The sequence below is a fragment of the Oncorhynchus clarkii genome, chromosome 30 (genome assembly GCF_045791955.1).
Source record: "Oncorhynchus clarkii lewisi isolate Uvic-CL-2024 chromosome 30, UVic_Ocla_1.0, whole genome shotgun sequence".
Lineage (NCBI taxonomy): Eukaryota > Metazoa > Chordata > Actinopteri > Salmoniformes > Salmonidae > Oncorhynchus > Oncorhynchus clarkii.
Genome location: NC_092176.1, coordinates 2,459,917 through 2,487,903, shown reverse-complemented (window position 1 = coordinate 2,487,903; position 27,987 = coordinate 2,459,917). Strand labels below are relative to the sequence as shown.

Here is a 27,987-nt window from a genome sequence, read left to right as displayed (position 1 = left end):
TATTAGAAACAAAGGGCAGGTCGAGGGCAGGTAGAAGTTTGTGATCAGGTCAGAGTCAGGCAGGTACAGGATGGCAGGCAGGCTCGGGGTCAGGGCAAAATGGTCAGAACCGGGAAAAACTAGGAAACAGAATGGCGGGAAAGAACGCTGGTAAGACCTGACAAGATGAACTGGCAACAGACCAACAGAACACAGGTATAAATACATAGGGGATAATGGGAAGATCGGCGACACCTGGAGGGAGGAGGGAGACAAGCACAAAGACAGGTGAAACAGATCAGGATGTGACAAAACGGTTCAAAGATCTGACCCATATTACTGGAGCAACAGTTTTTTTTCTTCTTGTCGAGGATTGGGGGCCCGTATTTTAGCTAGCTAGCTAACAACCTGGTAACTTTATATAATATTCCACAAATGACTTTTGATTTAAATGATTTTTTTTTTTAAATAGCTTTTCGTAATAAACGTCTGTCTGTCTCTCTCTGTCTCTCACAGCAGTTGGGAGGTGACCCTCAGAGTTGGACGAATGTCTACGGCGTCCTTAAAGGGACAAACCTTTTCTGTTACCACCGGCAAGAGGATATGGAGGCTAACGTCGAGCCAGCATTTACCATCGCCATCAACAAAGTCAGTCTATTTAAAAAAGTACTTTACCAGATACACACACACTCAAAAAAGCATGCTAGCTACGGATATAGGGATTATCTGATGCCACCTCTATTATGACTTGTGATGTCTTCTTAACCTCTATGGGATCGGTGTCCTCCCGCGGGATAGTTGAGCTAATGTGATTAGCATGACGTTGTAAGTAACAAGAACATTTCCCAGGACACAGACATTTCTTATATGGGCAGAAACTTTAATTCTTGTTAATCTAACTGTACTGTCCAATTTACAGCAACTATTACAGTGAAAAAATGCCATGCTATTGTTTGAGGAGAGTGCACAACAACAACTTTTATCACGGCAACTGGTTTGATACATTCACCTCTGAAGGTAAATAATGTACTTACATTCAGTAATCTTGCTCTGATTTTTAATCCTGAGGATCCCAGAGATAATGTTGCATAGTTTTGTTTGATAAATCAATTTTTATATTAAAATGTGGGAACTGGGTTTGAACCCCTGCTGTGTCCTGGTCCTGAGCTACAGGCAGTTACAGTTGGAAGTTTACATACTCAGGTTGGAGTCATTAAAACTTGTTTTTCAACCACTCCACATATTTCTTGATAACAAACTATAGTTTTGGCAAGTCGGTTAGGGCATCTACTTTGTGCATGACACAAGTAATTTTTCCAACAATTGTTTACTGACAGATTATTTCACTTATTGTGAAATTTCCAGTGGGTCAGAAGTTTACATTCACTAAATTGACTGTGTATTTAAACAGCTTGGACAATTCCAGAAAATGATGTCATGGCTCTAGAAGCTTCTGATGGGCTAATTGACATAATTTGAGTCAATTGGAGGTGTACCTGTGGATGTATTTCAAGGCCTACCTTCAAACTCAGTGCCTCTTTGCTTTACATCATGGGAAAATCAAAAGAAATCAGCCAAGACCTCAGAAAAAAATTGTAGACCTCCACAAGTCTGGTTCATCCTTGGGGGCAATTTCCAAATGCCACTTTGTCATTATGGGGTATTGTGTGTAGATTGAGGAGGGGGGGGGGTGTATTTGATCCATTTTAGAATAAGGCTGTAACATAACAAAATGTGGAAAAAGTCAACGCATCTGTAAACTTTCCAAATGCACATTAAATGCTCTGTACATAATTGTCTTTCTTGATTCTTGAGATACAGGCATTTGGAATGTTGTGCAAAAATATATATTGAATTAATTTGATTAATTATAATGTATCGCCAAGCCCTAATACAACCAGACGGTCTCTCATAAGAGAGTCCAGTTGTCCCCAATGTTTCAAGGACAGAACTTATTCCTCTTTCCACCCTGTCTATTGTTGATCCCTGCTGGCCTTACTCTTTCTGCTGTGGCTCATTGAGTCGTGGTGACCCTTGACCCACAGTACAAAGCCCTGTTTTAGCTTCAGGCAGAGATCATTAAATCAGCGGGATCATCATGTATTAGTCAGCAGCTCTGACTGCTTTGCTCTCAGGATCAACGTGAGCCCAGAGTGAGGCTGAACAGGGCGCTGCTACCATCTACTGGTGGTGATGAGGAAACACATTGCAGTACAGTCATTTTAGTGCGTCCCTATAATATTGCCTTTCTCCTGAAGTGTACCCTCGTTCACTACTTCCCAAAGCATTGGTGGAGGTATTGGCTGTAGGGTATTTCCACCTCCTTATACCAGTAATTTCCTTTCAAATCATTGAAGGGTAGTGAACAAGTGCACACTGGGAGGACGGAGAGATAATTGGGACGTAAGCTGATAACTGGGACAGATTAATGCTTGAGGCTGAGTCTACTGGACTTGACTGTCAGTGACTGCTCTTTGTGTCAGTAAGTGCATTCACAATCTGCGTTGACAGACGTTAAAAAGCACGATTTCATGCTTAAATACTTATTTTTGGGTGGGTATTGAAACATTTGGTTAATTCAACGTCAGTAGCTTATCATGTGTCTGTGTCTCTGTGTTAGGAGACGAGAATACGTGCGTCAGAGAAAGACCCCCACAGTAAGGCCCAGAGCATCTGCATCAGTAACCAGTACGGGGGAGAGGAGGTGACACACACACTCTCGGCAGACAGTCGCGAAGAGACACACCGCTGGATGGAAGCCTTCTGGCAACAGTTCTGTGACATGAGTAATTAAAAATATGACTTAACAATAATATTTTATTTTATTATATAAACTAATAATACATCTGTATTTTTTACATCAGTAAGTAGGTTCTGATCACATGATTAGGGCCCTAGGTTCTTCATTGGTGAGGTCAGGAGGTAAGAAAAAACTCCCAACCCTCCTGGCCTTAGACATGATACACACTTTACACTCTAGGTCCTCATATGCTCTTGTTCATGTGCTCATTGGCTCCTGATGTGTTAGTGGTTTTCTCAGCTCTTGATTGGATGTTTGAAGGTGATTGACGGCTTCCTTCTTCCCTGCAGGCCAATGGAAGCAGTGCTGTGATGACTTGATGAAGATTGAGCTGCCATCACCCCGGAAACCAGCCCTTGTCACGTCGAAACAGGGTTCTCTTTACCACGAAATTGGTAAGACAGCAACCCAAATGGATTCAGAAACGGTTTACTATATTGTCCAAAATACGTTTATATGATTCAGTAAGACGTTTTGGAAACTTGAGGGTCTCTTTCTGCTTTTATTCATTTGTTTTAAATCTAGAACATACAGTAGGGTAACATTATAGTTTGTTTAGGTTAGTGTAAATAATAGGTTAATAGGTTTATAAACACAAATAAATCCATGAACGATATATCCAGAGGAGGACGGTCCCCTTTCCGTAACTGCATGTGTGTGTTTCTGACTAGTTCTTCTAACAGTGGCGTGGTCCACCATACGCATGAGCTCTCCATCCGACTACTCTGAGCTACCTGCTACCTCACTAGCACACCAACCAACCTCTGTACTTGACTATGGATGGAAGTGTTCCTTTCTCTGACATGCTGCTGACTCACTTTCTTCCTCTCTTCCTTTCTCCCTCTCCTTGTGTCTCTCTCAATTTTTGTCCCATCTCCCCTCCATGCCACTCACCCTTGTTCCTGTGATCAAATTACACCCCCTCCCCTTTTTTCCCCCCACTAATATCATTATTAATCCTTCATTATTAATTGTACACTCGAATGCTAATCTTCATATATTCCAAATGAACGTACTTTTACCTTGTCGCGCACATCATTTCATTCCCCAAATGATAATATCGGCATTATATTTTACTGCCTGTCAATGTACATTATACCTGCCCACCACCCCATGGGTTGCCCCCCTCCCCCTGGATCCTAGCCCCCCTCACCAGCCCCTCTTGCGAGGGTCTCTTGCTGCAGGATAACGCCGTGTCTGCTGAGATTCGTGCTCTGCTCTCCTCCTATTACAACGACAGGTGAAGTACCAGTGGGGTCCATCCCCCCCCCCCCTGTACTGGGCTCTCCTACCTACTGAGGAGTGTTAAAGCTGACATCCCTCCTCAACTACCACCACCAAGTCTAGGCCTACCCTTCTCTAAACTTTCTCAACTTTATTAGCATAGTCTGTCCTTCCACAGTGGAGTAATAACTTTCCTCTGCTCCTTCTAGTTATTGACACCTCTGATGACATCAGCACGGTGACGGACATCCTGACGCAGCGGATGCAGGAGCTGGAGCTGAGGAGCCAGCTGGGGACCTCTCCTCCCTGGATGTCCCTGTTCGAGGAGTCTCCTGGTGGCCACCGCACCCCTCGGCTGGCCCGCCACAGCCCCCGCTCCCCCCACCGCCTCCCCCACAGCCCACTGAGCTCCCTGCGCTGCCCCTGGCCAGGCCTGCTCTCCTCAGATGCCAGCCTGACCTCTGACAGCGACAGCCCCTGCAGCACCAGCCCCTGTTCCCGCCACCGAGGCTGGGCCGAGCCCCTCTCCCTCTCCTCCCCCCGCTTCCGCCCCCGCACCCTCTCCCTGGATGCCAAGCTTAGCACTCTCAGGGGCAGGGGTTATAGGGGGGTGTTACAGTGCTCCTGTCAGCCCCCTTCCTCCTCCTCCCTTGCCCCCATCCCGGCGCAATGCGTCCCCCAGGCCACCTTGTCCTGCTCCAGCTCCACCTCCAGTAACAGCTCCAGCGAGGGAAGCCACAGCCCCTCCTCATTGGATGGTACCCCTTTCTCACGCCCCTCCTCGGCCCGCCGGAGCCTCAGGAACTTTAGAGCCAAACTGGACCCCCGAAATTGGCTCCAGAGCCAGGTATAACCCACCTCAGACCCCCGCTATCTCCAATAGGCAGCCCACCTGCAATAGGCAACCCACCTCAGACCCTCACTTTAAACGACTGAGCCAGGGATAAGCCACCTCAGACCCCCACATCATCCAAAGTCCTGGTAAGAACTGGCGGGAAGGAAGCCAGTCCCTCAGTTGAAAGAGCCCTGGTATTAACTGGAATTACTTTAGACTAAGGACAGGAGACATTCTGCGTCAGTATCAATGGTCCACAGAACATGGGAGTCTTCTGCTTCCCTTTCGAATGGTAATGCTGATTAGGAAATTGAAGAGAGAAAGTTTTTTTGTTGATGATATAAACGCAATATCTCTAGGCTCTGCGCATCTGAAATCTCCAACTGGAAAGGGCAGCATCTGTCAGTCAAAGACGAGAGTTTCCTCGTCAGTCATCCAAGCCATACACCCCTCAATATGAACATGATTTCATAGCATCTTGTTAGTTCAGCTGCGGTATTTACTTACTATATGTGCTGTATTTGTGTTTGCAGTGTTTGGGCAGGGCAGTGAGCGTGTGGCCAAGTGAACTGTCAGTGTATGGGAATGTTTAGTGTCTATGTGGTCATGGGGTTGTTGTTACCTGTACCAAAAAGGCTCACTGTGATCTATCCAAATGACTAGACCCATCACTTGTATTATGAATTCATGCCTAGAAGGAACAAGTATATTTATGTACCGATTTGCTTATTGCATGTTTGTGTTCAAAGACGCAAAGAATGCGTTGCCGGAGATCTTAACTGCTCAGACGGTGAATGAATTGAAAGCTCAACTTAATGCAACAGTTCTCCCAATAATTTACTGTACTACTTGTTCCTACTGTGATAACATCAGGGTCACATCGAGCTTCTGCAAGGTTCCTAGAACCTCCCCTGCATTCATTAACACATTGTAGGTCTACTATACAAGAACCAATATTTAAGATTTATGTTAATCACTTATGGAGTAAATTATAATGAATTGAAGTAAGCCAAAGGTAACGTACTACATAATCACGAGAACCCATCTTAACTTGTTACACTGCCTCGTTGCAGTATTGCGTGCAAATGTACTGACTTTGAAATCTGGGCCGGCCCCTACAAAATCCCCTAGAGTTAAGTTGAAGGCCTAGATGGTTTTTGGAATGGAGAGGCATACGCTTTGGGTGTCCTTGTTAATCTTTAATACGCCCCTACTAGCAGGCAAGGATTTCCTCACAAACGATACTCTGTTGACGAAACCAATACTCTGCATGGAGAACAGTGTTGCTAGGGTGTTTAAATCCCATGCTTACAGCTCGTCTCAGTTCAAGGGTATTTTAATGTCATCCAATTCAGTTAGGTTGGCAAATGTTATGTATTTGAGAATGTAGAAACTGGGAATGCACATACATGGGTGAAGAGTTTAGATATCCCACCTTTGACCTTGTGGATTTATAGCATAGTTTGTGGTACAGTCATAACCTTATGGCCTGAAAACCGGTCCCAGAATTTACACACACACACACACACACACACACACACACACACACACAGTACCAGTCCAAAGTTTGGACACGTCTACTCATTCTAGGGTTTTTATTTATTTGTACTATTTTCTACATTGTCCAATAATAGTGAAGACAGCAAAACTATGAAATAACACATGGAATCATGTAGTAACCAAATCAAAATATATTTTAGATTCTGCAAAGTAGCCACCCTTTGCCTTGATGACAACTTTGCACACTCTTGGCATTCTCTCAACCAGCTTCACCTGGAATGCTTTTCCAACAGTCTTGAAGGAGTTCCCACATATGCTGAGCACTTGTTGGCTGCTTTTCCTTCACTCTGCGGTCCAACTAATCCCAAACCATCTCAATTGGGTTGAGGTCAGGCGATTGTGGAGGCCAGGTCATCTGATGCAGCACTCATCACTCTCCTTCTTGGTCAAATAGCCCTTACACAGCCTGGAGGTTTGTTGGGTCATTGTCCTGTTGAAAAACAAATGGTAGTCCCACTAAATGCAAACCAGATGGGATGGTGTATCGCTGCAGAATGCTGTGGTAGCTATCCTGGTTAGGTGTGCCTTGAATTCTAAATAAATCACTGACAGTGTCACCAGCAAAGCACCCCCACACCATGACACCACCTCCATGCTTCACGGTTGGAACCATACATGAAGAGATCATCCGTTCACCTACTCTGCTTTTCACAAAGACACTGCGGTTGAAACCAAAAATGTACAATTTGGACTCATCAGACCAAAGGACAGATTTCCACCGATCTAATGTCCCTTGCTCGTGTTTCTTGGCCCAAGCAAGTCTCTTGTTATTATTGGTGTCCTTTAGTAGTGGTTTATTTGCAGCAATTAGACCACGAAGGCCTGATTCATGCTGTCTCCTCTGAACAGTTGAGATGTGTCAGGTACTTGAACTCTGACGTATTCATTTGGGCTGCAATCTTAGGTGCAGTGAACTCTAATGAACTTATCCTCTGCAGCAGAGGTAACTCTGGGTCTTCCTTTCCTGTGGCGGTCCTCATGAGAGCCAGTTTCATCACAGCACTTGATGGTTTTTGCAACTGCACTTAAATGTTCCGCATTGACTGACCTTCATGTCTTAAAGTAATGATGGACTGTTGTTTCTCTTTGCTTATGTGAGTTTTTCTTGCCATAATATGGACTTGGTCTTTTACCAAATAGGGCTATCTTCTGTACACCACCCCTACTTGTCACAACACAACTGATTGGCTCAAACGTATTAAGGTTAAGTTAATTTGTGGAATTTCTTTCAAGGCACACCTGTTCATTTAAATGCATTCCAGGTGACTACCTCATGAAGCTGGTTGAGAGAATGCAAAGCTGTTATCAAGGCAAAGGTTGGCTACTTTGAAGTATATAAAATATATTTTGATTTGTTTAACACGTTTTTGGCTACTACATGATTTCATAGTTTTGAGGTCTTCACTATTATTCTACAATGTATAAAATAAAGAAAAACCTTGGAATAAGTAGGTGTGTCCAAACTTGACTGGTACTGTATATATAGAACATTGCAATCGATTATGGAAGTAGGCAATACAGGAATTACTGATCTATAGCAAATATTGTGTTGAGCTTTTTCTTAAGATAGTGCAGTCTTTTACCTACTAAGCAATGCCAACCAGGTGATTGTAGTAGTTGTTAAATTACGATAAGGTGGGCAGGGTTAAGTGTGGTTGGCCCCCCTGGTCTATGCATTTAAGCCTATCAATCCCTCCATGTCTCTTTGTTTATGATGGACTGTAGGCTATGATATGTTACTGTGTTCCAAGGGCTCACAGCTAGCTCACTCAGTTTCTCATTAAAACAACTGTAAATGCTTCAAAGTGGCATTTGTTACTGTAAAGTTTTTTTGTAAGTTAACAAAACTCCTTTCTCCTTTTTGTTAAAATATATTTTACATGATTGATTTTGTTATAAATACAGCTCTATTGATATTACTTTAACAGCCGATTTCAGATCTATGACTGCATCCGGTAGATAACATTAAATGTTAACCATGCAAGTGTCCTGTGTTTAAAAATGTAACATAACGATAATAAATGATGTCAATTTAGAACAGCCATAGTTTTCTTGTCATGTCTGTCTCATGTTAGTGGAAATGATAGAGTATCATTTGATATGTAGAGGAGAACTAGAGCAGGGCTGTTCAATTCCGTTCCTGGATGACTGAAACACTTCTGGTTTTTGTTTCTACCTGGTAGTTAATTGCACTCACCTGGTGTCCCAGGTCTGTATCAGTCCCTGATTTTATAATGAGAGCCATCCAGGTCCAACATTGAACAGCCCTGCTCTAGAGTGAACAAGCTTTTTGTCAATGTTGAACAGAAAGGCCTGCACACTGAATATGCTCCCAATTACCACTTTTATTGACTGTTTCGATCCACAAGAATCTTTGTCAGGTCAAATGGACTATGTGCTCACATACTCAAATAGATACACATTTCACCCCATATGACCATTCAACACATGGGCCCGTTTCTGACCCGAGTTAAGCACGTGTAAATGGAACATTTTATTAATTTTTTTGTGCACTTTTCTCTCTGTGTATTCTGACCTTGAACTTAAGCATGAGAATAGCATGCTATTCACCTATTAGTTTGAGGTGGAGACGAATAAATGAAGGTGTGGCCGGGGTGTGTCTACAGAGACGCTGTATTCTGACTGACATAATTCCATCACCTTTACGTTATAGTAAACCATGAGTAAGTTCGAGTGAATCTACCAGTTCCAAGTGGAAAAAGCATCTACTTTTCCCACCCTGATCGATATAACATCAATCTCCATGCACTGTAATTTACAACTTCATAAGAGCTAAGTAAATGAGTAATCTGTTTGGTTAAGGGAATTGTAAAAATATATATATTTACCTTCTAATGTCTGGAGACAAATGTGAAACCAGTCATATGGAAGCATATCAACATGTAAAGTTTAAAAAATGCTGTGCTATTATGCAGAATTGAAATTATGGCCTTTTAACTTGCAGGGATGGGCACTACATTATCGTTCCATTTAATTACCTTGTTTCCTTTACCTTACCTCAAATCACTTATGCATAATCAGAACTGGAAATAAAAGATGCTGTGATGTAGGCAAAGGATTAATAACAAATCGGGCCGAGTTAGACAGACACTTCGTTTTTTTTTTTTTTTTAAAACCTTTATTTAACTAGGCAAGTCAGTTAATTAAGAACAAATTCTTATTTACAATGATGGCCTACCCCGTTAAACTCTTGTCAGTTGACCCAAAATGTATGCAGACATAGTGCATGCCAACGCAGTGTTCTGTTTCATAGTTTAGGGACTGAAATGAATATTTTATCCATTTAAAGTTCAAAACTGCTGTAGCGTATTTCAGCTATCCAGACAATGTACTGCAAGAGCCATTGGTGACCCAGTTATCCTTGTCATTCTCTGCACACAGGATCCAAGCCTGCGTGCCAATTCTCCACCCGTCTCCCAAACTGTGCACTTCCAGTCATGAATTTAAAATCATTGGATTAGTGAAATCATTCACTAGAGGGATTTTCCACCATTGTTAAATCTATGGAGTGGAGTGGAGTGGAGTGTGGAAGGGCACAGAATTGGTATTTGCAGCCAAACTATCACATGAATCTTTCAATGGGAATTTGTGCTGTTGAAAATGTCCTTTTCCTCAGTGTTGAAAAAGCAACATAGTAACTGGAATGTCTCATTTCAGGAATGTGCTAATACTTGTGATGGCTTTATGCAGTGTTGCAAAATATATAGTCTCATCCACCAGCCGCCTTTCTCTCTCTGTTAGCCTGGGGACGAGGTTACAAAGATATCATGCTCATGGTCATGCTCTGTGTGTGTGAATGTCTCTGTCTGTCTCTCTCTCTCTTTCTGTCTGTGTTGAGGTCAGTAGGTGGTGTGCTGCCTGTCACCTTATTTCCCCTATGGCAGTGTTACTCATCTCTGTTCCAAGAGCCTCCTTAAGGTTGCATGTTTGACTCGACAACTAACCATCTAGCTCTTCATTAGTTATCCCAGCTGGGCAAATACAAAAATATGCAACTGTGAGTACTGGGGTAGAGAAACACCGCCATAAGAGATGCTGCCTAACATGAAAGCACATTCCAACAATCACACAACTTGTCATATTCTTAATATTATATTAAAATATATATATACACTGCTCAAAAAAATAAAGGGAACACTTAAACAACACAATGTAACTCCAAGTCAATCACACTTCTGTGAAATCAAACTGTCCACTTAGGAAGCAACACTGATTGACAATACATTTCACATGCTGCTGTGCAAATGGAATAGACAACAGGTGGAAATTATAGGCAATTAGCAAGACACCCCCAATAAAGGAATGGTTCTGCAGGTGGTGACCACAGACCAATTCTCAGTTCCTATGCTTCCTGGCTGATGTTTTGGTCACTTTTGAATGCTGGCGGTGCTTTCACTCTAGTGGTAGCATGAGATGGAGTCTACAACCGACACAAGTGGCTCAGGTAATGCAGCTCATCCAGGATGGCACATCAATGCGAGCTGTGGCAAGAAGGTTTGCTGTGTCTGTCAGCGTAGTGTCCAGAGCATGGAGGCGCTACCAGGAGACAGGCCAGTACATCAGGAGACGTAGAGGAGGCTGTAGGAGGACAACAACCCAGCAGCAGGACCGCTACCTCCGCCTTTGTGCAAGGAGGAGCACTGCCAGAGCCCTGCAAAATGACCTCCAGCAGGCCACAAATGTGCATGTGTCTGCTCAAACGGTCAGAAACAGACTCCATGAGGGTGGTATGAGGGCCCGACATCCACAGGTGGGGGTTGTGCTTACAGCCCAACACCGTGCAGGACGTTTGGCATTTGCCAGAGAACACCAAGATTGGCAAATTCGCCACTGGCGCCCTGTGCTCTTCACAGATGAAAGCAGGTTCACACTGAGCACATGTGACAGACGTGACAAGAGTCCGGAGACGCCATGGAGAACGTTCTGCTGCCTGCAACATCCTCCAGCATGACTGGTTTGGTGGTGGGTCAGTCATGGTGTGGGGTGGCATTTCTTTGGGGGGCCACACAGCCCTCCATGTGCTCGCCAGAGGTAGCCTGACTGCCATTAGGTACCGAGATGAGATCCTCAGACCCCTTGTGAGACCATATGCTGGTGCGGTTGGCCCTGGGTTCCTCCTAATGCAAGACAATGTGGCTGGAGTGTGTCAGCAGTTCCTGCAAGAGGAAGGCATTGATGCTATGGACTGGCCTGCCCGTTCCCCAGACCTGAATCCAATTGAGCACATCTGGGACATCATGTCTCGCTCCATCCACCAACGCCACGTTGCACCACAGACTGTCCAGGAGTTGGCGGATGCTTTAGTCCAGGTCTGGGAGGAGATCCCTCAGGAGACCATCCACCACCTCATCAGGAGCATGCCCATGCGTTTTAGGGAGGTCATACAGGCACGTGGAGGCCACACACACTACTGAGCCTCATTTTGACTTGTTTTAAGGACATTACATCAAAGTTGGATCAGCCTGTAGTGTGGTTTTCCACTTTAATTTTGAGTGTGACTTCAAATCCAGACCTCCATGGGTTGATACATTTGATTTCCATTGATAATGTGTGATTTTTTTGTCAGCACATTCAACTATGTAAAGAAAAAAGTATTTAATAAGAATATTTCATTCATTCAGATCTAGGATGTGTTATTTTAGTGTTCCCTTTTATTTTTTTGAGCAGTGTATATATTCATTTTCCAGTCTTGAATGCATCCCATAATGATGGGAATCTTGATTTTCTGTCAATCATTGCCTGATATAAAGCGTGGGGGCATTTTAATTAATGATGTAAAATAACATACATTGGATCACAGCAGTTTCTGATTGACAGTACAAAGAATTCCTGATCATTGAGGGGGTAAATTATCTCCCGCATATCCCCAGTCTACCTGTGCAACTCTAAATGCTAGCCTGTCTCTTGGCTAGCAGATGCCCCGCCCCGTGTGTTGGAGGCCCGTAACGCCAATCCGGCCAAGGTCCTCCAGGCGAACGTGGAGAAGCGTGCCGGGCAGGTGCCAGCTTTGTCGATGTACCCCGAGGCGATGCGGTGGAGCTGCTTCGCGCCAAATGTGTGATAGTGTCCCGGCATTACCTGGTCCACCTGCTCGCTGTCCACCAGCCCCACCAGGCGCTCACAGCTGCTGATGTAGTCGCTGACCTGGCTAGTGGGCAGCCAGTCGATCATGGCTCCGTCGTAGACCACGTCCCCGCTGAACAGCATCTTGTTGTCGCCATCGTGCAAGCAGATGCTGCCCCGGGAGTGGCCGGGCATGTGCAGCACCGTCAGCTGCCTGTCACCCAGGTTGATGACATCACCTGAGGGAGAATGAGGAGAGAAAGGTGGGGAAAACAGACACATTGAGCAATAAGATATTCCAACTGCATTGCAGCACTGACGCAGCAGAAGTGTATTGACCAGTGCTCAGATTACACAGGGATCGGATGGGGGAGTTTGAGCCAACTTTTTTAAGTGTGCGGCAATGCATGAAAATGTGACAAGACGGACCAAATATCTGCCATAATTAAGAATATGGATCAGGAGTGTGTGTGTGTCTTCAAAGCAAGAATATAACTTGTGTTGTGGTCTGATCTCTGTGGATGGGATTGAATATGTGTACATTCTCCCTTTCAGGCTCTGTCGTAATTCAGTATGGCCGGGTCTCGTCTGCTGTATTTCCTTGGCTAAAATAAAATCCATCAAAGTCATCAGCTGAGTATGAAAATAGCATATACAGTGTCTTCAGAAAGTATTCACACCACTTGACTTTTTCCACATTTTGTAGTATTATAATGTGGGATTACATTATTTTAAAATAATAAGTATTCAACCCCCTGAGTCAATACATGTTAATATCACTTTTGGCAGTGATTACAGCTGTGCGTATTTGAGTAAGTCTCTAAGAGTTTTGCAAACCTGGATTGTACAATATTTACCCATTATTATTTTTTTAATTCTTCAAGCGCTGCCAAGTTGGTTATTGATCATTGCTAGACAGCCATTTTCAAGTCAAAACTGTAACTTGGACACTCAGGAACATTCAACGTCGTCTTGGTAAGTAACTCCAGTGTCTAATTGGCCTTGCGTTTTAGGTTATTGTCCTGCTGAAAGGTGGATTTGTCTCCCAGTGTCTGTTGGAAATCACACTGAACCAGGTTTTCCTCTAGGACTTTGCCTGTGCTGAGCTCTATTCCGTTTCTATTTTTCAACAAAAACAACTCCCTAGTCCTTGCCAAAGACAAGTATATCCATAACATGATGCAGCCATCACCATGCTTGAAAATATGAAAAGTGGTACCCAGTTATGTGTTGTGTTGGATTTGCCCCAAACATAATGCTTTATATTCAGGACAAAAAGTACATTTATTTTCCTTTTTTTTTGTTGCAGTATTACAGGATGCATGTTTTGGAATATTTTTATTCTGTACAGGCTTCCTTCTTTTCACTTTGTCATTTAGGTTAGTATTGTGTAGTAACTGCAATATTGTTGATCCATCCTCAGTTCTCCTATCACAGCCATTTAACTCTAACTCGTTTAAAATCACCATTGACCTCATTGTGAAATCACTGAGCGGTTTCCTTCCTCTCCGTCAACTGAGTTAGGAAGGACTCCTGTATCTTTGTAGTGGCTGGGTGTATTGGTAAACCATCCACATTGTAATTAATATCTCTAAAGTGCTAAAAAGGATATTCAATGTCTGTTTTTTGTTAATTTTACCCATCTACCAATAGGTGCCCTTTTTGCGAGCCATTGGAAAACCTTCCTGGTCTTTCTAACCTAGTGGTTAGAGCATTGGGCCAGTAACCGAAAAGTCACTGGTTCAAATACCTGAGCCGACAAGGTGAAAAAAATCTGCCGACGTGCCCTTGAGCAAGGCACTTAACCCTACTTTTCTCTAGGGGTACCGTACTACTATGCTGACTGTAAAATCAACACGTCACTGCACCTATCCAGTTCTTTCCTATGGGACCATTATAAGGGCTCTTGAGTGGTGCAGCGGTCTAAGGCACTGCATCTCAGTGCTAGAGGCATCACCACAGACCCTGGTTCAATTCCAGGCTGTGTCACAACCGGCCGTGATTGGGAGTCCCATAGGACGGGCGCACATTTGGCCCAGCATTGTTAGGGTTTGGCCGGGGCATGCCGTCATTGTAAATAAATAAATGTGTTCTTAACTGACTTGCCTAGTTAAATAAAGGTTAAATAAAATAAGCAACAACATTGTACAGTTCATGTAAATGAGTCAATAGACTTATTTAGGGTGTGGAACCTCATCTCAAGAATGCGCAGTCGGATTTTTAACGCTCTGACTTCTATTGAGAGTGTATGATGGAATACAAAAAAAGGGAGGGGTAATGCAGGTGTGTGCGCGCGTGCGTGATGGGAGGTCAGTGTTGGTGCTCTGCCAAGTCTCTGCAGTATAAATTTCCCTTGGGATGCAGCCTAATGTGAAAGTGTATTCCAACGCAAAGTCTGTAACAAGGGTTGCAGACACATCCTTAAAGGGCTGTGTTATTACATTCATATTGACCATATCCTTATCTCAACATCATACAGCAAATGGTCTTCTAGATTTATGTTAACAATTATGCCACCACATTGGTATCTCTATAGAATGTTTGGTTCTTACCTTCTTGTAGTATATGTGTTGGTTGTACAGCTTTGACTCTGTATTGCCTGGCCCTCCATCCCGGCCAGGGAGCCTGGACTATCTCTCTATCGGACAGCCAGGTGACCGTCTCGAAGTTGTCTCCGTTAGCCAGCGCATCGACCTCTGCACTGTGGACCCCGACCTGTTGGAACTGATGCAGACCACCTGAGTGGTCGAAGTGGGCGTGGGTGGCGATAGCCAAAAGGGGGTTCTTTCGCTGCGGGTCGTCTCCAAGCAGACCTTTGGAGTTAATGTAGTCAGGTAAGCTCCTCAAACCCAAGCCTGTGTCTATCACTACGTCTTGGTGAGATCCTCGGAGGAGCCAAATATTAGCTCTGTTTGACGATTCGAAAAACTTCTCCTGGATCCAATATAGTCCTTCTCCAAGGGATTTATGCGCGTACCAGTCCGTGGCAGACATGCCAGGTCATGCACTTGGCGACGCGTAAAAGCTGCAGTCAATTGCCGTTGTTCTGCTACACACATGTAATATCGCTGTGTTTGAGTGTCTAAGATTTTAATACCCAAAAATAATGGTGGCCACCGGATACACCCTTGTGGGAGGAACGCATGTTGACTGGACGGATAGATGTATGACGGCACTGTGAAAACCAAAAGCTATTGGCTAGAACACACCTACCCATGTCGTCATATAAATAATGCCCAATGTATGCATCGCTACAAAGTAACAGCTGTGCGCAAAGGAGAAAGACGAGAGGACCTACAATTCACCAGTGGCGTGGTAATTAGGTCCTACTTTTAACTCCATGACATTCGACTATTTGATTTCACCCACACAGAACACGCTATTCTAGTTCAACCGAAAAAAAATAACCAACATGCAGTGGATTTCAATTCACAACATGGGCTGACTGTAGCTAGGTTTCCATCCAATTTGTGACAGCTTTTTTCATGCGAATATTCAAAAATCTGCCTAAAACAATATGCGCATTTTCCCACCAGAGATTTGTTTCCATCAAACTGACTTTCGCGATTTCAAATATTTTTCAACTCTACTGATGGTTGTCATAATACCGTTGCGTTATATAGTAAATGTGCCCACTCTGGTCTTTACACATGTGCTCTATCAGGCCAACAGCTCGCAGAACAGTACTGGTAGGCTACATTATGAGAGTATTGTGGATCAACGATATTATTTGTATTTGTCAAACGGCAGGCAAGCATCGATGATCATGTCACCAGAAAATGACCCTCGTGCATCACCTTGCACATTCACCACCCTGTGAAATGCATCAATGTATTTCATCTGTAGCCTAAAAACTGCTTACTTTCCCGAGTCATAGTGGGAGGACTACACAACATAATCATCCAAGTGTACTTCGATATGATGGTTATGATATCAATATTTGCGCAAAGGCGTTTCCACCACCATTTCTCGCATAATTAATTTTACCGACACAAAAAGATCCCACCATGTCGAATGACAATTGTCAGCATTTATAAACTTGTACCGGCATTTCATGTTTCCATCCAGCGTTAGTTTTCTCATACATCAGGTAATTCATGGGGATGAAAGGGTTGGATGGAAACGTAGTTAGTGATGCATTGACAGCTGACACCATTTACCAGGTTGACATCCAACCTTTTTATGCGAGTAAAGTTCATGTCAGATTTAAAAAAAAACATGTATTTTTGTCAGGCCTGATGGAAACAACATTTTCCGGTAAACTTTCAAATTTATAAATAAACACATCTAATGGAACATATAATTAAACAGAATTTCCAAACGTGGGTCTGTTGTAGACTCATGCAGTTACTCAGCAAGGTCAGTTCCTCTGCTTACCTCATGGCAAAATAAAAGTCCCCCACGACTAATAGCTTTTTTTGTTGTTGCAGGTATGGCACATGTGAAGCATTTTCATTTTGACATAAGCAGAGAGGAAGTGGTTCTACAAATCAAAATTTAAAAAATGGTATTGTCCCATGCTTCGTAAACAACGAGTGTCCTTTTCCAACAATGCGGGGTTAAAAAAATACAAAATAGAAATAGTGGCACCCGGAATAAAGACACGGTGAAAAACGAGTAAAAAATAACATTGCTATATACAGGGAGCATATAAACAGACCCACGTTTGGAAAGTCTTTAATTTATTTTCTATTAGATGTTTTTCTTTTCTTTTTGCAAGCTACTTCCTAGCGATGCTAGTGTGTAAATACTAGCATTTCTTAAAGCAGCTAGCTTCTTGGTAGCTAGTTATGAGGTTAGGAAATAGGTTCCCAATCTGGGCTAGCTCAAGCCAACTTCATAAAATTGCTAGGTGGCTAGTAGTATTACAGCGAAACAAGCAAAAAAGTTCATATGTATAAAACATTTTTATAGGACATCTGAGGGGGCATGTGTGCATGAGAATGTGAACATCACTATGTCCTCTGTAATATAGGTAATCGCGTGTTGGAAGCAGCAGCCCACTCATAGTGCAGACATGGCTGGTGGTAAAGGCCGTGGTATAGCTGCCTTCAGCTTCAACATAGAATCCCTGGGCCTCAGCAGGGGGAATATGCCTCAGACCAGAGAGGGGCCCAACAAGCTGTATCCAGTGAGTAGTACTATACTGACTGCATTTACCGGGCTTATGGTCTCTGTTTCCTGGACCAGTAAGTGACATTGTCTTGGGAGGATGGGCTTTATAGTACATGTACGTCATTTAGCACAGTGTTTCCCAACTCCAGTCCTCCAGTACCACCAAGAGCACACATTTCAGTTGGAGCCCCAGAAAAACTCTCATGATTCAACTGCTTGATGATTTGTTAAGTTGAGTCAAGTGTGCTTGTTGGGGGTTACTGGAGGACTAGAGTTGCGAGACACTGATTTAGCAGACACTCTTATCCAGGGGGACTTACAGGAGCAATTAGGGTTAAGTGCCTTGCTCAAGGGCACGTCAGCAGTTATTTTCCCCATTCAGGATGTGGAGTTCAAGCCTGTGCCCTTGAAAGAGGGAGAAGATGAGGACTACATGCTAGCCCTGAAACAGGAGATAAGGGGAACCATGAGACTACTACCCCACAACATCAAGCCTCTGGCTGGGAAAGGAGGTGAGAGCGTGCATTATCAGCAATGGTGAGTGTATCTCATCATCCATTAAGACAATGGCATGAGGTGAGGTAATGTAACACCCAGGAAATTAGCCATTTAACCATACCTTATCTGGAGACAGAGAAGCTGATCTAGGAGAGAATATTGAGTTAGAAATTCCTGACCTGACTAAGCTTGGATTTAGAGCACATTATTTTCTGGGGTAAGATGATGTATCCGTATCAAGTGCCGCCTTACCATAGCTTATTGATGTATAGTGGATATGACTGCTTTATCTGTATGTTTGAGTTCACTTGGTCATATGCTCAATGTACTACGGGAGAAATAAGTATTTAAGATATATTTCCAGCAGATACAAAATGTGCTTGCTGACTTAATTGAGTGTTTAGTTTGTGTGAGTATCCATGCATAACCTTTACTGTTTACATATCAAATAGATGTGGAAAGATACAAGGAGAGGTATCAGAGGCAAAACATGTTGGATGAGGAGTGGACTCCAGGTAATTGGTCAATTTGGTCATTATCAGATTAAAGTCCCCATGCAGTCTTTTTGTAAATAGTTTTTTAAAATCATCACTGTTTCTATATTTTTTTGTAATTTATTTCCCTTATAGCCAGCCGCCTTTTGCTATTGAACTGCTCAGTCTGATCGTTTGGGCGAGTTAATAGTTAAAAAATATTTACATCCAGTGCTGATTGGCAGCTGGGATTTTCTGGAGCAGGGTTCTCCAAACCTGTTCCTGGAGTGCTATCGTACTGTAGGTTTACACTCCAACCCTCATCTAGCGTACCTGATTCTAATAATTAGCTAGTTTAAAAGCTGAATCAGGTTAGTTACAACTGGGAGGGTAGCGCTCCAGAGGATACATATGCAAATAAAAGATGACTGGTCATTGGTCAGAATTATCAGATCAGATTGATCTGTGGGCCAAAAACTATTTTTATTCAAAAAGCTCTTGCACTGGCCTCCCAGGTTGCGCAGTGGTCTAGGGCACTGCATCGCAGCGCTAGCTGTGCCACCAGAGACTCTGGGTTCGCACCCAGGCTTTGTCGCAGCCGGCAGCGACCGGGAGGTCCGTGGGGCGACGCACAATTGGCCTAGCGTCTGGGTTAGGGAGGGTTTGGCCGTTAGGGATATCCTTGTCTCATCGCGCACCAGCGACTCCTGTGGTGGGCCGGGCGCAGTGCATGCTAGCCAAGGTAACCCGGTGCACGGTGTTTCCTTCCTTCGGGTTGGATGCGCGCTGTGTTAAGAAGCGTCTTTGTTGGGTTGTGTTTCTGAGGACGCATGGCTTTCGACCTTCGTCTCTCCCAATCAACATTTTCACAATTTCAGTGTTATTTCAACCTCATTGTGGAAATAAATATCGTAAACAAAACCTGAGTCTGATTTCCAATATTATTAATTTTATTTTAATATAACTTCTCACTTGTTTGTCATTACAGACTGGCAGCTTTTTCCAAAAGAGCTGATGCCTCAAAAGAAAAAGTTGAATGTAAAACGAGGTACTTAAAGTTTGTGTAGTGATAATCAAACATATATTTTTTTATATTACAATTGTCATTATGATTTAGCTAATATCTATATTTCCTAATGAATGTAATATTAGTAGGCGCAAAGAAGAAACCCATAAAGGTGTCAAGCAAAGAAAAAGCAGATGTACTCAGTAAATTAGATGTAAGTCACTTTCATCACCTTTATTTCTTCTCACTTCTTATAAATTGATTTATTATTTTAAAACAAGCAATCTCTGGAGGGGTTGGGACTAGTTGGGATTATCTGTACATTCAGATTTGACATTCTAATAGCCTGATAACATTGACTTGAATAATGAATAAAAAATGAACATGCCCATCATATAATGTTTTATGTGTGAAAGCTGTTTGTATGTCTGGATAATCATACAAAATGGCTTTCTTCAGGAACTGGAAAAGAAAGATGATGTAAAGTCAGATGAGGAGAAAGAAGAAAAGAAAACTACAGAGGAAGGAGAGGAGGAAGAAATTGAAGGAGAGGAGTTGGAGGAGGAGGAATTAGAAGAGGTAACCCCCCCCCCCCCCACACCCCCGACTTCCCCTAGTTGTAATATAAAGCCAAATGTGGATCTAAATCATCCTTAGTAGTCAACTTCTATCACACAATGTATTGTACTTCAAGTTGTTCGCTGACACACTTCCATACAATCAACTTGGTATTGAGACATCTCTGATGATAAATGACACGTGTATGTAATGTCTGAAGGTCACAATACGCAATATACACGGGACAAAAATAGAAACGGAACATGCAACAATTTAAAAAAGTTAGTTACAGTTCATAAGGAAATCAGTCAATTGAAATAAATTAATTAGGCCCTAATCTATGCATTTCACATGACTGGGAATACAGATGTGTATCAGAGAACCAGTCCGTATCTGGTGTGACCACCATTTGCCTAATGTCGCGCGACACATCTCCTTCACATAGACTTGAACCCACTCCTCTTCAATAGCTGTGCGAAGTTGCTGGACATTGGTGGGAACTGGAACACGCTGTCGTACACATCAATCCACAGTATCCCAAACATGCATGGTTGACATGTCTGGTGAGCATGCAGGCCATGGAAGGATTGAGACATTTTCAGCTTCCAGGAATTGTGTATAGATCCTTGCGACATGGGGCCTTGCATTATCATGCTGAAACATGAGGTGATTGCGGCGAATGAATAGCATGACAGTAGGCCTCGGGATCTCGTCACGGTATCTCTGTACATTCAAATTTCCATAGATAAAATGCAATTGTGTTCGTTGTCCGTAGCTTACGCCTGCCCAAACCATTACCCCACCATGAGGCATTATGTTACAATGTTGACATCAGCAAACTGTTCGCCTGCACAATACCATACACACTGTCTGCCATCTGCCCGGTACAGTTGAAACCGGGATTCATCCGTGAACAACACACTTCTCCAGGGTGCAAGTGGCCATTGAAGGTGAGCATTTGCCCACTGAAGTCGGTTACGACACCGATCTGCAGTTGGGTCAAGACCCTGGTGAAGACAATGAACACGCAGATGAGCTTCCCTGAGACAGTTTCTGACAGTTTGTGCAGAAATGATTAGGTTCTGCAAACCCACAGTTTTATCAGCTGTCAGGGTGGCTGGTCTCAGAAGAAGCCGGATGTGAAGTTCCTGGACTGGCGTGGTTACACAAGGTCTGCTGTTGTGTGGACGTACTGACAAAATCTCTGAAATCAACATTAAATTCTCTAGCAACAGCTCTGGTGGATATTCCTGCAGTCAGCATGCCAACTGCAAGCTCCTTCAACTTTAGACATCTGTGGCATTGTTGTTTTACAAAACTGCACATTTTAGTGGCCTTTTATTGTCCCCAGCACAACTTGTTTTAGTTTAATAATTCGACCATTTAAAAAAGAACAAGCACACATAAAACTTAAAAGCCATACATGCACATGAGTAAAATCATCAAGGATAACACACAAAGTCTGGGACTTATTTCCACTGTGTCCTCTTGAGACAAGATGACTAGGCAAGATCAGACACGGTTGAACACAGTATGGCGGCGAGATGATGATGATAATAAAACATAAAAACGAAGAACATCAATCTCATTGTGGTTACATCGTAGGGTACATATAAATGGGCACAGAAGAAATCAAACTTTTTTTTACTTTATTTTTAAAGCTGCCAAGAGATGACGTTGTTTTTATGGGTAGAGGCAACTCATTCCATTCTGAGGCGCCAGTATACAAGAAAGTACCTTTCCTAGCATTACTCCTGAACCTGTATACTATAAGCACACATTATTATGCACCTGATCTGGTGCATCCCTAACATGGGGAAAGTAATCAGTCAGATATCTGGGTGCAGAACTGTAAATAATCCTGTAAACCAAACACTGTCTAATCTGGGACACTTTAGCATCAACAAGCAGCCAGTTTAGTTCCTGAAAGCAGCTACTGCCTATGTGAGTATGTGGAATCACCTTCAACAGACTTTCAGCATGTTTATATGGAAGGACAATCAACAAGCACAGCACTTACAAAAATGACTGGGTGAGAGAAATTGAAAATAAAGATTGTGGGGGCTGTTTTGTTAGATTTCAGTGCAGCTTTTGACATTATCAATCATAGTCTGCTGCTGGAAAAATGGCTTTACACCCCCTGCTATATTGTAGATGAAGAGTTACCTGTCTAACAGAACACAGAGGGTGTTCTTTAATGGAAACCTCTCCAACATAATCCAGGTAGAATCAGGATTTCACCAGGGCAGCTGTCTAGGCCCCTTTTGTTAGTCTACTAACGACATGCCACTGCCTTTGAGTAACTGCCTTTTTTCGCGAATGCGGTTGTTAAATCACCTGTTTGGCGAAGTAGGCTGTGATTCGATGAGAAATTAACAGGCACTGCATTGATTATATGCAACACAGGACACGCTAGATAAACTAGTAATATCATCAACCATGTGTAGTTAACTAGTGATTATGTTAAGATTGATTGTTTAAGTTTAATGCTAGCTAGCAACTTACCTTGGCTTCTTGCTGCCCTCACGTAACAAGTAGTCAGTTAATCATTAGCTTGACAACACAATTTCGAGATCTTGATAGGGCGGCATGTAACACACCCCCAACAAAATCGGCTTGGTTTTGGGAAGGCAGATATCCATCCAGCCAGACCATCTCCAGATCGATTACATTCGATCTGATGTTATAAGCAATGTCCAATCTTACCAAAGTGCACGTGTAATGATCATGCTGTTTAATCAGCTTCTTGATATGCCACACCTGTCAGGTGGATGGATTATCTTGGCAAAGGGTAAATGCTCACTAACAGGGATGTAAACATTTGTCCACAAAAGAGAGAAATAAGCATTTTATGCATATGGAATATTTCTGGGATCTTTTATTTCAGCTCATGAAACATGGGACCAACACTTTACATGTTGCGTTTTATATTTTTGTTCAGTATAAATGACAAATGTAATAGCTCCAGTACCTATGCACATAGCACCCTTACTAAAAAAGATTGCAGTCCAATTGCAAAATGCTGAAAATATTGCATCCAAAATAAGTGGTTTACAGTAATGTGTAACTGCAGTTATTCTGCAATTACTGTATTCAAAATACCAGCCGACTACAGTTACAAAATGGCAATCTTTTAAGGGAATGTCACAATTAACACTTGCCTTTTTGTAGGAAAATGACTACATTGCCAGCTACTTTGAAGATGGTGATGATTTTGGTGCCGGCAGTGATGAGAACATGGATGAAGGAGCCACATATTAACCTCAACTGTATGGATGTTCTCAAGAGCATACAGTATTTAAAAAGCCAGAAGAATGTTGACTGTCACTCTTCCAAATGCGTTTCCCCCTGCAAATCATGATTTATTGTTTACCAAATAGCTGTTGGCTATATGACTAACACTGTCATCAAGTTCACATATTTTGTTTGAACCTACATTTACAATGTGAGAATCATCAAGATGTGCTTGTGTGATTTGAAGTGAGTTTGAGTTTAAATACTGTAAGTGGCTCTTTTGTAAATAAGTGTATAACAAATTAAACAAACATGCAAAGTCTGAGCATCAATAATTTATTCAAAATATACTAATTTTTCAGCCTTTTGTAGTGTCCCACAAGTTGAAGGGACATACTGTTTGTTACATGATTTTATGAAATGGACATGAGGAAAAGGAACTAAAATAACATTTCACTAGAATATAGCTAGCTAGTGTTTGGGAATATTGTGCATTTCCTGTTTTGTCACCATGCCCTAAGTAGAAATATAGTTTTTGTGAGTCAAAATGCAGTTCTTCCTAGACAGGCAAAAAAAATATACAAGCAATGTTCAAGATTTGTAACATTTTAGACAATACTGAAAGTATAAGACCAATATTCCTCAAATTACTGTCATTGATAAGTGGCAGCAATCAGTAATTTTCTGACCAGGAAAATAACCCTCACTTTAGACAGACAGGGTCATTGGGATGTCCAACTCTGACATCAACCCATTCAAGTTGAAACCTCATATGGTAACTTAGGGGTTAAGGGGTAGGGACATCCCAAGTATCCCAGATAGCACAAACCCTTTAGACAGCGTTACAGAAACAGTTCCAACAACTGACAAAGGGGACAATAAGCAGTTGGGTACCTCTGTGCAACAAAAAGAAAAAGTGCTTTAAAAACTTTTTAAAAACATACATACTGTATGTCCACGGAAAATGATTCCCCTCCATAATTTTCCAATGGATTCTGTTCCCCATAAAGTTATTCTCAGAGAATTTGTACCATATAGAACTGCTCAGAAATATCTCCCACTCCTTAAGTGTGACTCACCCTCACTACGTTTTCTCTTTCTTGGGGCCAAGGTGGTCATCCATATCATTGTGTCCATGTGAGTCTGATTTAGGTACGTTTCCAGCGTGAGGTCTTGAGTTGGGCCCTCCATTGATTGCCACAGGCTCAGGCATCTGGGCATTCTGCATGCCATTCGGATTGGCCAATGGCGTGGTGGTGTGATGGCTCACGTCCACCTTCATCAGCACCTCGTAATACAGCAGGTAGAACACTGGTGTGACGATGCCAACCACCACCATGATGGCCACCGCCATCCACCACCTCATGCCCCAGTCTGCCCCATGGTAGGGGTCCTTCCTGAGGATAGGCTTGAAGTCAGGCTCCCCCAGTAATAAGGGCTGCTGGAGGGTCAGGGAGGAGACCACCTCGTTCAGGCTGCTTCTGGAGGTGCCAGTGGACTTGACCAGCAGCTCAATGTCCTTGTCCTTCTCCTGCAGGAAGCTGCCCACACTGTCTGAGGAGGAGGAGTCTGTGCAAGTCTCTGTGGAGATGGGGGGCTGGTGGATGCGTCGGTGGTCTGTGGGGGAAGCAGATTTGAGAGGAGCAGTGTTGTGGGTCTCTGTCAGCATGCTGAAACGTTTCACAGGGATCTTGATGGATCTCAGTGCAAAGAAGTCCTGCTCTGTCAACAGGTTGTTGGCCCTCTTGATGTCTGCTACCTATGATACACAGACAGATACATAACAAAGGAGTTGACTTTACTTATGTGTTGCAAAAAAAGTAGTGAGAAGTCAAAGCTACATGTCCGGTCTGTCTGAAAGGGCTTGTCATTAGAGAGTAAGACCGGGATTAAGGTTGACTTACTGAGCATTGGTACTGCAGGGAGAAGCTATTCAGAGTGTCCCCTTCTTTAATGTCTCGGACCAGGTGGACAATGTCGTCTGACTTCTCCCTGGAGGTGCTCCTCCGGTCCCGGCCTCGGGTGCGCAGCTCGTAGCTCTCTCCATCCTCCTCAGCAAGATCGTTCTCAGCGCTGTTCCCAAATAGGTAGGCATGTCCTCCATTGGCAGGCTGCATCGTCGTGGCTGACTGGAAACCATAGCGCTGGCTTCTCCCAGTCATTTTTCACTTCAAAGAGAGGAGCGAGACATTGTTATTGAAAGCTATACAACAGCTTCAGTTACAAGTTTCAGATGCATTACCAAAGTATATTATATCACCTTGTTTTTTTTTTACACCTAGCTAGTTAGCCTACATTCATTTACATTCAATATAGACAAGATCTTACATACTTCAAAACGTGCAATAGTAAATGTATCTTGCATGTGAAGCACAGAGCATTCAGTCCAACTCTTCCAGTTGAATGATCCTCATAGGGGTGATTAAAGTCCATCAGTCTTGTAGGTTTAGTCAGTGGTATTGACTGATAAGATTGATGCCTGGGAGACTGCAGTGTACTGAAGCTCCTTGTTTATATAACGTTGTCATTTGTTTCCATTTGACAATCAGAGAGGAACATAAGCTGCTGATGTGACAGCTTTTTGTCAGATAACATCTAGATAAACTTTGGCTAACGTTCAGAGGGCCAAAGCACAGAACAATGCGACATTTCACAGGACGTATAAATGTGAAGCGTCCATTCTGCCTTTCCACTCACTACCAAATATGGCAGTGAGAGGAAGCCCATTGGCCAGCAGTGGGAGAAAATGGAACAAATTCTCAATGAAACATTTAATCTCAATAGCTTTCTGTTCCCAAAACTAAAATATGTTCCGAACAGAGTGGACAAAGTTTTGTAGACTGTACCCTTTGCCAAACTTTATTTTTTATTTTTTTAATTGCGTTGTTTAGGAGTGCAAAGGCAATTTGAGTTATTGCCACTTCAAAGTAGGAGTTCCCTAACGGAAATATGCAAATGTTTACTAGAACGCGCCAATAGGATCACGCTAGCTTGTGCTTGGTTCTGCCCACTATGACTAATTTGTTCCCATTGGAAACGACAGGCTGTGGTCTAACTTAGTTATACAAAATCTTTGGCTAAAGTTTAAGCAGAAGTCACAGTTAGCTAAGTTAATAACCGTCACTACAAAATAACAATACTAAAGTAAATTCACTATCACTCATATACTGACCAAAGATAAACGCAACCATGTCAGAGACTTTGCTAATTTGGATTTCACATGACGGCACAGGTGCAGCCATGGGTGGGCATAGGCCCACCCACTAAGGAGCCAGGCCCAGTCAATTAGAATTTGTTCTTCCCTACAAAAGAGCTCTATTAAAGAAATAAATACTCCTGAGCCCGATCCCGCAGGTGAAGAAGCCGGATTGTGGAACATTAAATTTTCTGGCAACAACTCTGGTGGACATTCCTGAAGTCAGCATGACAATTGCACGCTCCCTCTACTTGAGATATCTGTGGTGTTGTGTGACTAGAGTGGCCTTTTGTCCCCAGCACAAGGTACACCTGTGTAATGATCATGCTGTTTTAATCAGCTTCTTGATATCAGGTGGATAGATTATCTTGGCACTAACAGGGACGTAAACAAAGTTTGAGAGAAACGTTTTGTCCGTATGGAACATTTATGTGATATTTTATTTCAGCTCATGAAACATGGGACCTGCACGTTACGGAACATGGAGGTAAAGGCTTGCTAGCTCTCTGGCTAACCTTAAACTAGCTCTCTGAGAACCCAAGTGGGGTATACCCAGTTTACAGCAGTCCTCCCTAACGTCTAATAAAGTTTACCGTCTATTTGAATGGGCTATCCCATCCATATGTAACCTAACACGTTAGCTATCTGCGGGAAAACAACTTGCCAGCTAGCTAGGTACGTACATTGTGCTCACCACACCAGTTAACTACATAGTAAAACGCAATCAAACACTTTGTTGTCCCAATTGACTGAAGCAGCTGCCAGATAGCTACGTTAGGTAGGTTTCTAGTTAGCTAACTATTAGTTAGCTAGCTTTCATGTCAAGCTAACATAGAGCTAGCTTACCTAACATCTGTACCCTAAGTGTCTTAGCTATCTATAGTGCATTCGCGATTATTGTGGCTGGAACAAGTTCGTGTTCATTTTTGCAAATTATAAGCGAAGACACACCCGGACTTTACCTGAAAACATGAGCACTTTTCCGTCGACGACCTAAGCCACATCCATTCTTCCCCCGGTTTACTGGCGTTCGTTTGTTTAGCTACGCCACGTCAACAGAATACTAACGTGATGACGTCCGTGGATAGGAACTCCAATTCTTGCATTGACCACTAGATGTTGTTGTCCCTAGTTACCAAATCCACAAAGTCATAAACCCCTCCACCATCTACAGTTTATCTTCTTAAAAAGTGATTTTAAACCTAACCCTAACCTTAACTGTAACCTAAACCACACTGATAACATTATGCCTAACCCAAACCTCAAATTAAAAAGCACATTTTTGTTTTCATACATTTTTACGATATATCTTTGTGGCTGTGTGGCTGTGGTAACTAGTTAAAACCACTAGATGGCGCAAGTGCTGTTCCTTATCAGATGCCACGGGCTAGGCCCTATGATTGGGTCCAATTAGTTTGGCCCCTA

The 27,987-nt window shown here is 42.9% G+C and overlaps 4 protein-coding genes across 8 annotated transcripts in view; 2 read left to right on the top strand and 2 right to left on the bottom strand.

Moving 5' to 3' along the window:
- The window catches only part of LOC139389405 (rhotekin-like), a 130,684-nt gene extending 122,251 nt beyond the window's left edge, over positions 1 to 8,433 (top strand). For 2 of the 4 annotated variants that reach the window (XM_071136137.1, XM_071136139.1), the window contains exons 9-12: positions 496 to 627; positions 2,600 to 2,765; positions 3,070 to 3,174; positions 4,213 to 5,046. In XM_071136137.1, coding sequence (XP_070992238.1) covers positions 496 to 627; positions 2,600 to 2,765; positions 3,070 to 3,174; positions 4,213 to 4,856 — 1,047 coding nt within the window. In that variant the 3' untranslated portion in view covers positions 4,857 to 5,046. Of the gene's footprint in view, positions 1 to 495; positions 628 to 2,599; positions 2,766 to 3,069; positions 3,175 to 3,922; positions 4,020 to 4,212 lie in introns of all 4 variants that reach the window. The other 2 variants (XM_071136140.1, XM_071136138.1) reach the window with 2 other exon arrangements.
- A 1,081-nt stretch (positions 8,434 to 9,514) lies between these two features.
- LOC139389764 (metallo-beta-lactamase domain containing 2) lies at positions 9,515 to 15,550 on the bottom strand. The gene is made up of 2 exons (XM_071136703.1): positions 15,035 to 15,550; positions 9,515 to 12,721 (listed from the first exon to the last, which is right to left on the bottom strand). The coding sequence occupies exons 1-2, from the start codon at positions 15,474 to 15,476 to the stop codon at positions 12,312 to 12,314; spliced, it is 852 nt and encodes a 283-aa protein (XP_070992804.1). The 5' UTR covers positions 15,477 to 15,550; the 3' UTR covers positions 9,515 to 12,311.
- Positions 15,551 to 15,761: 211 nt separating this feature from the next.
- On the top strand, positions 15,762 to 23,393 carry LOC139390067 (polymerase (RNA) III (DNA directed) polypeptide G). Its single transcript, XM_071137188.1, has 8 exons — positions 15,762 to 15,797; positions 17,458 to 17,613; positions 17,980 to 18,109; positions 18,548 to 18,610; positions 19,557 to 19,616; positions 19,721 to 19,788; positions 20,034 to 20,153; positions 23,304 to 23,393. Exons 2-8 carry the CDS (start codon positions 17,500 to 17,502, stop codon positions 23,391 to 23,393), a joined length of 645 nt encoding a protein of 214 aa, XP_070993289.1. The 5' UTR covers positions 15,762 to 15,797; positions 17,458 to 17,499.
- Positions 23,276 to 27,619, bottom strand: LOC139390066 (lysM and putative peptidoglycan-binding domain-containing protein 3-like). Of its 2 annotated transcripts, XM_071137187.1 has the most exons (4): positions 27,525 to 27,619; positions 25,271 to 25,534; positions 24,446 to 25,125; positions 23,276 to 23,480 (listed from the first exon to the last, which is right to left on the bottom strand). In XM_071137187.1, the coding sequence occupies exons 2-3, from the start codon at positions 25,526 to 25,528 to the stop codon at positions 24,451 to 24,453; spliced, it is 933 nt and encodes a 310-aa protein (XP_070993288.1). In that variant the 5' UTR covers positions 25,529 to 25,534; positions 27,525 to 27,619; the 3' UTR covers positions 23,276 to 23,480; positions 24,446 to 24,450. The 2 variants fall into 2 exon arrangements, with proteins under 2 accessions (XP_070993288.1, XP_070993286.1); XM_071137185.1 differs by lacking the exon at positions 23,276 to 23,480 and having other exon boundaries at positions 23,488 to 25,125.
- Positions 27,620 to 27,987: the final 368 nt, after the last annotated feature.

Excerpts from the sequence above, each read along its gene's own strand:
- LOC139389764 (XM_071136703.1), bottom strand. The coding sequence starts at position 15,476 with ATGTCTGCCACGGACTGGTACGCGCATAAATCCCTTGGAGAAGGACTA. Across the intron at positions 12,722-15,034 it reads AACACATATACTACAAGAAG|GTGATGTCATCAACCTGGGT; the intron begins GTAAGAACCAAA and ends ATTCTCCCTCAG.
- LOC139390067 (XM_071137188.1), top strand. The coding sequence starts at position 17,500 with ATGGCTGGTGGTAAAGGCCGTGGTATAGCTGCCTTCAGCTTCAACATA. Across the intron at positions 18,611-19,556 it reads GGATGAGGAGTGGACTCCAG|ACTGGCAGCTTTTTCCAAAA; the intron begins GTAATTGGTCAA and ends TTGTCATTACAG. Across the intron at positions 20,154-23,303 it reads AGGAGGAGGAATTAGAAGAG|GAAAATGACTACATTGCCAG; the intron begins GTAACCCCCCCC and ends GCCTTTTTGTAG.
- LOC139390066 (XM_071137187.1), bottom strand. The coding sequence starts at position 25,528 with ATGACTGGGAGAAGCCAGCGCTATGGTTTCCAGTCAGCCACGACGATG. Across the intron at positions 25,126-25,270 it reads CCCTGCAGTACCAATGCTCA|GTAGCAGACATCAAGAGGGC; the intron begins GTAAGTCAACCT and ends TGTGTATCATAG.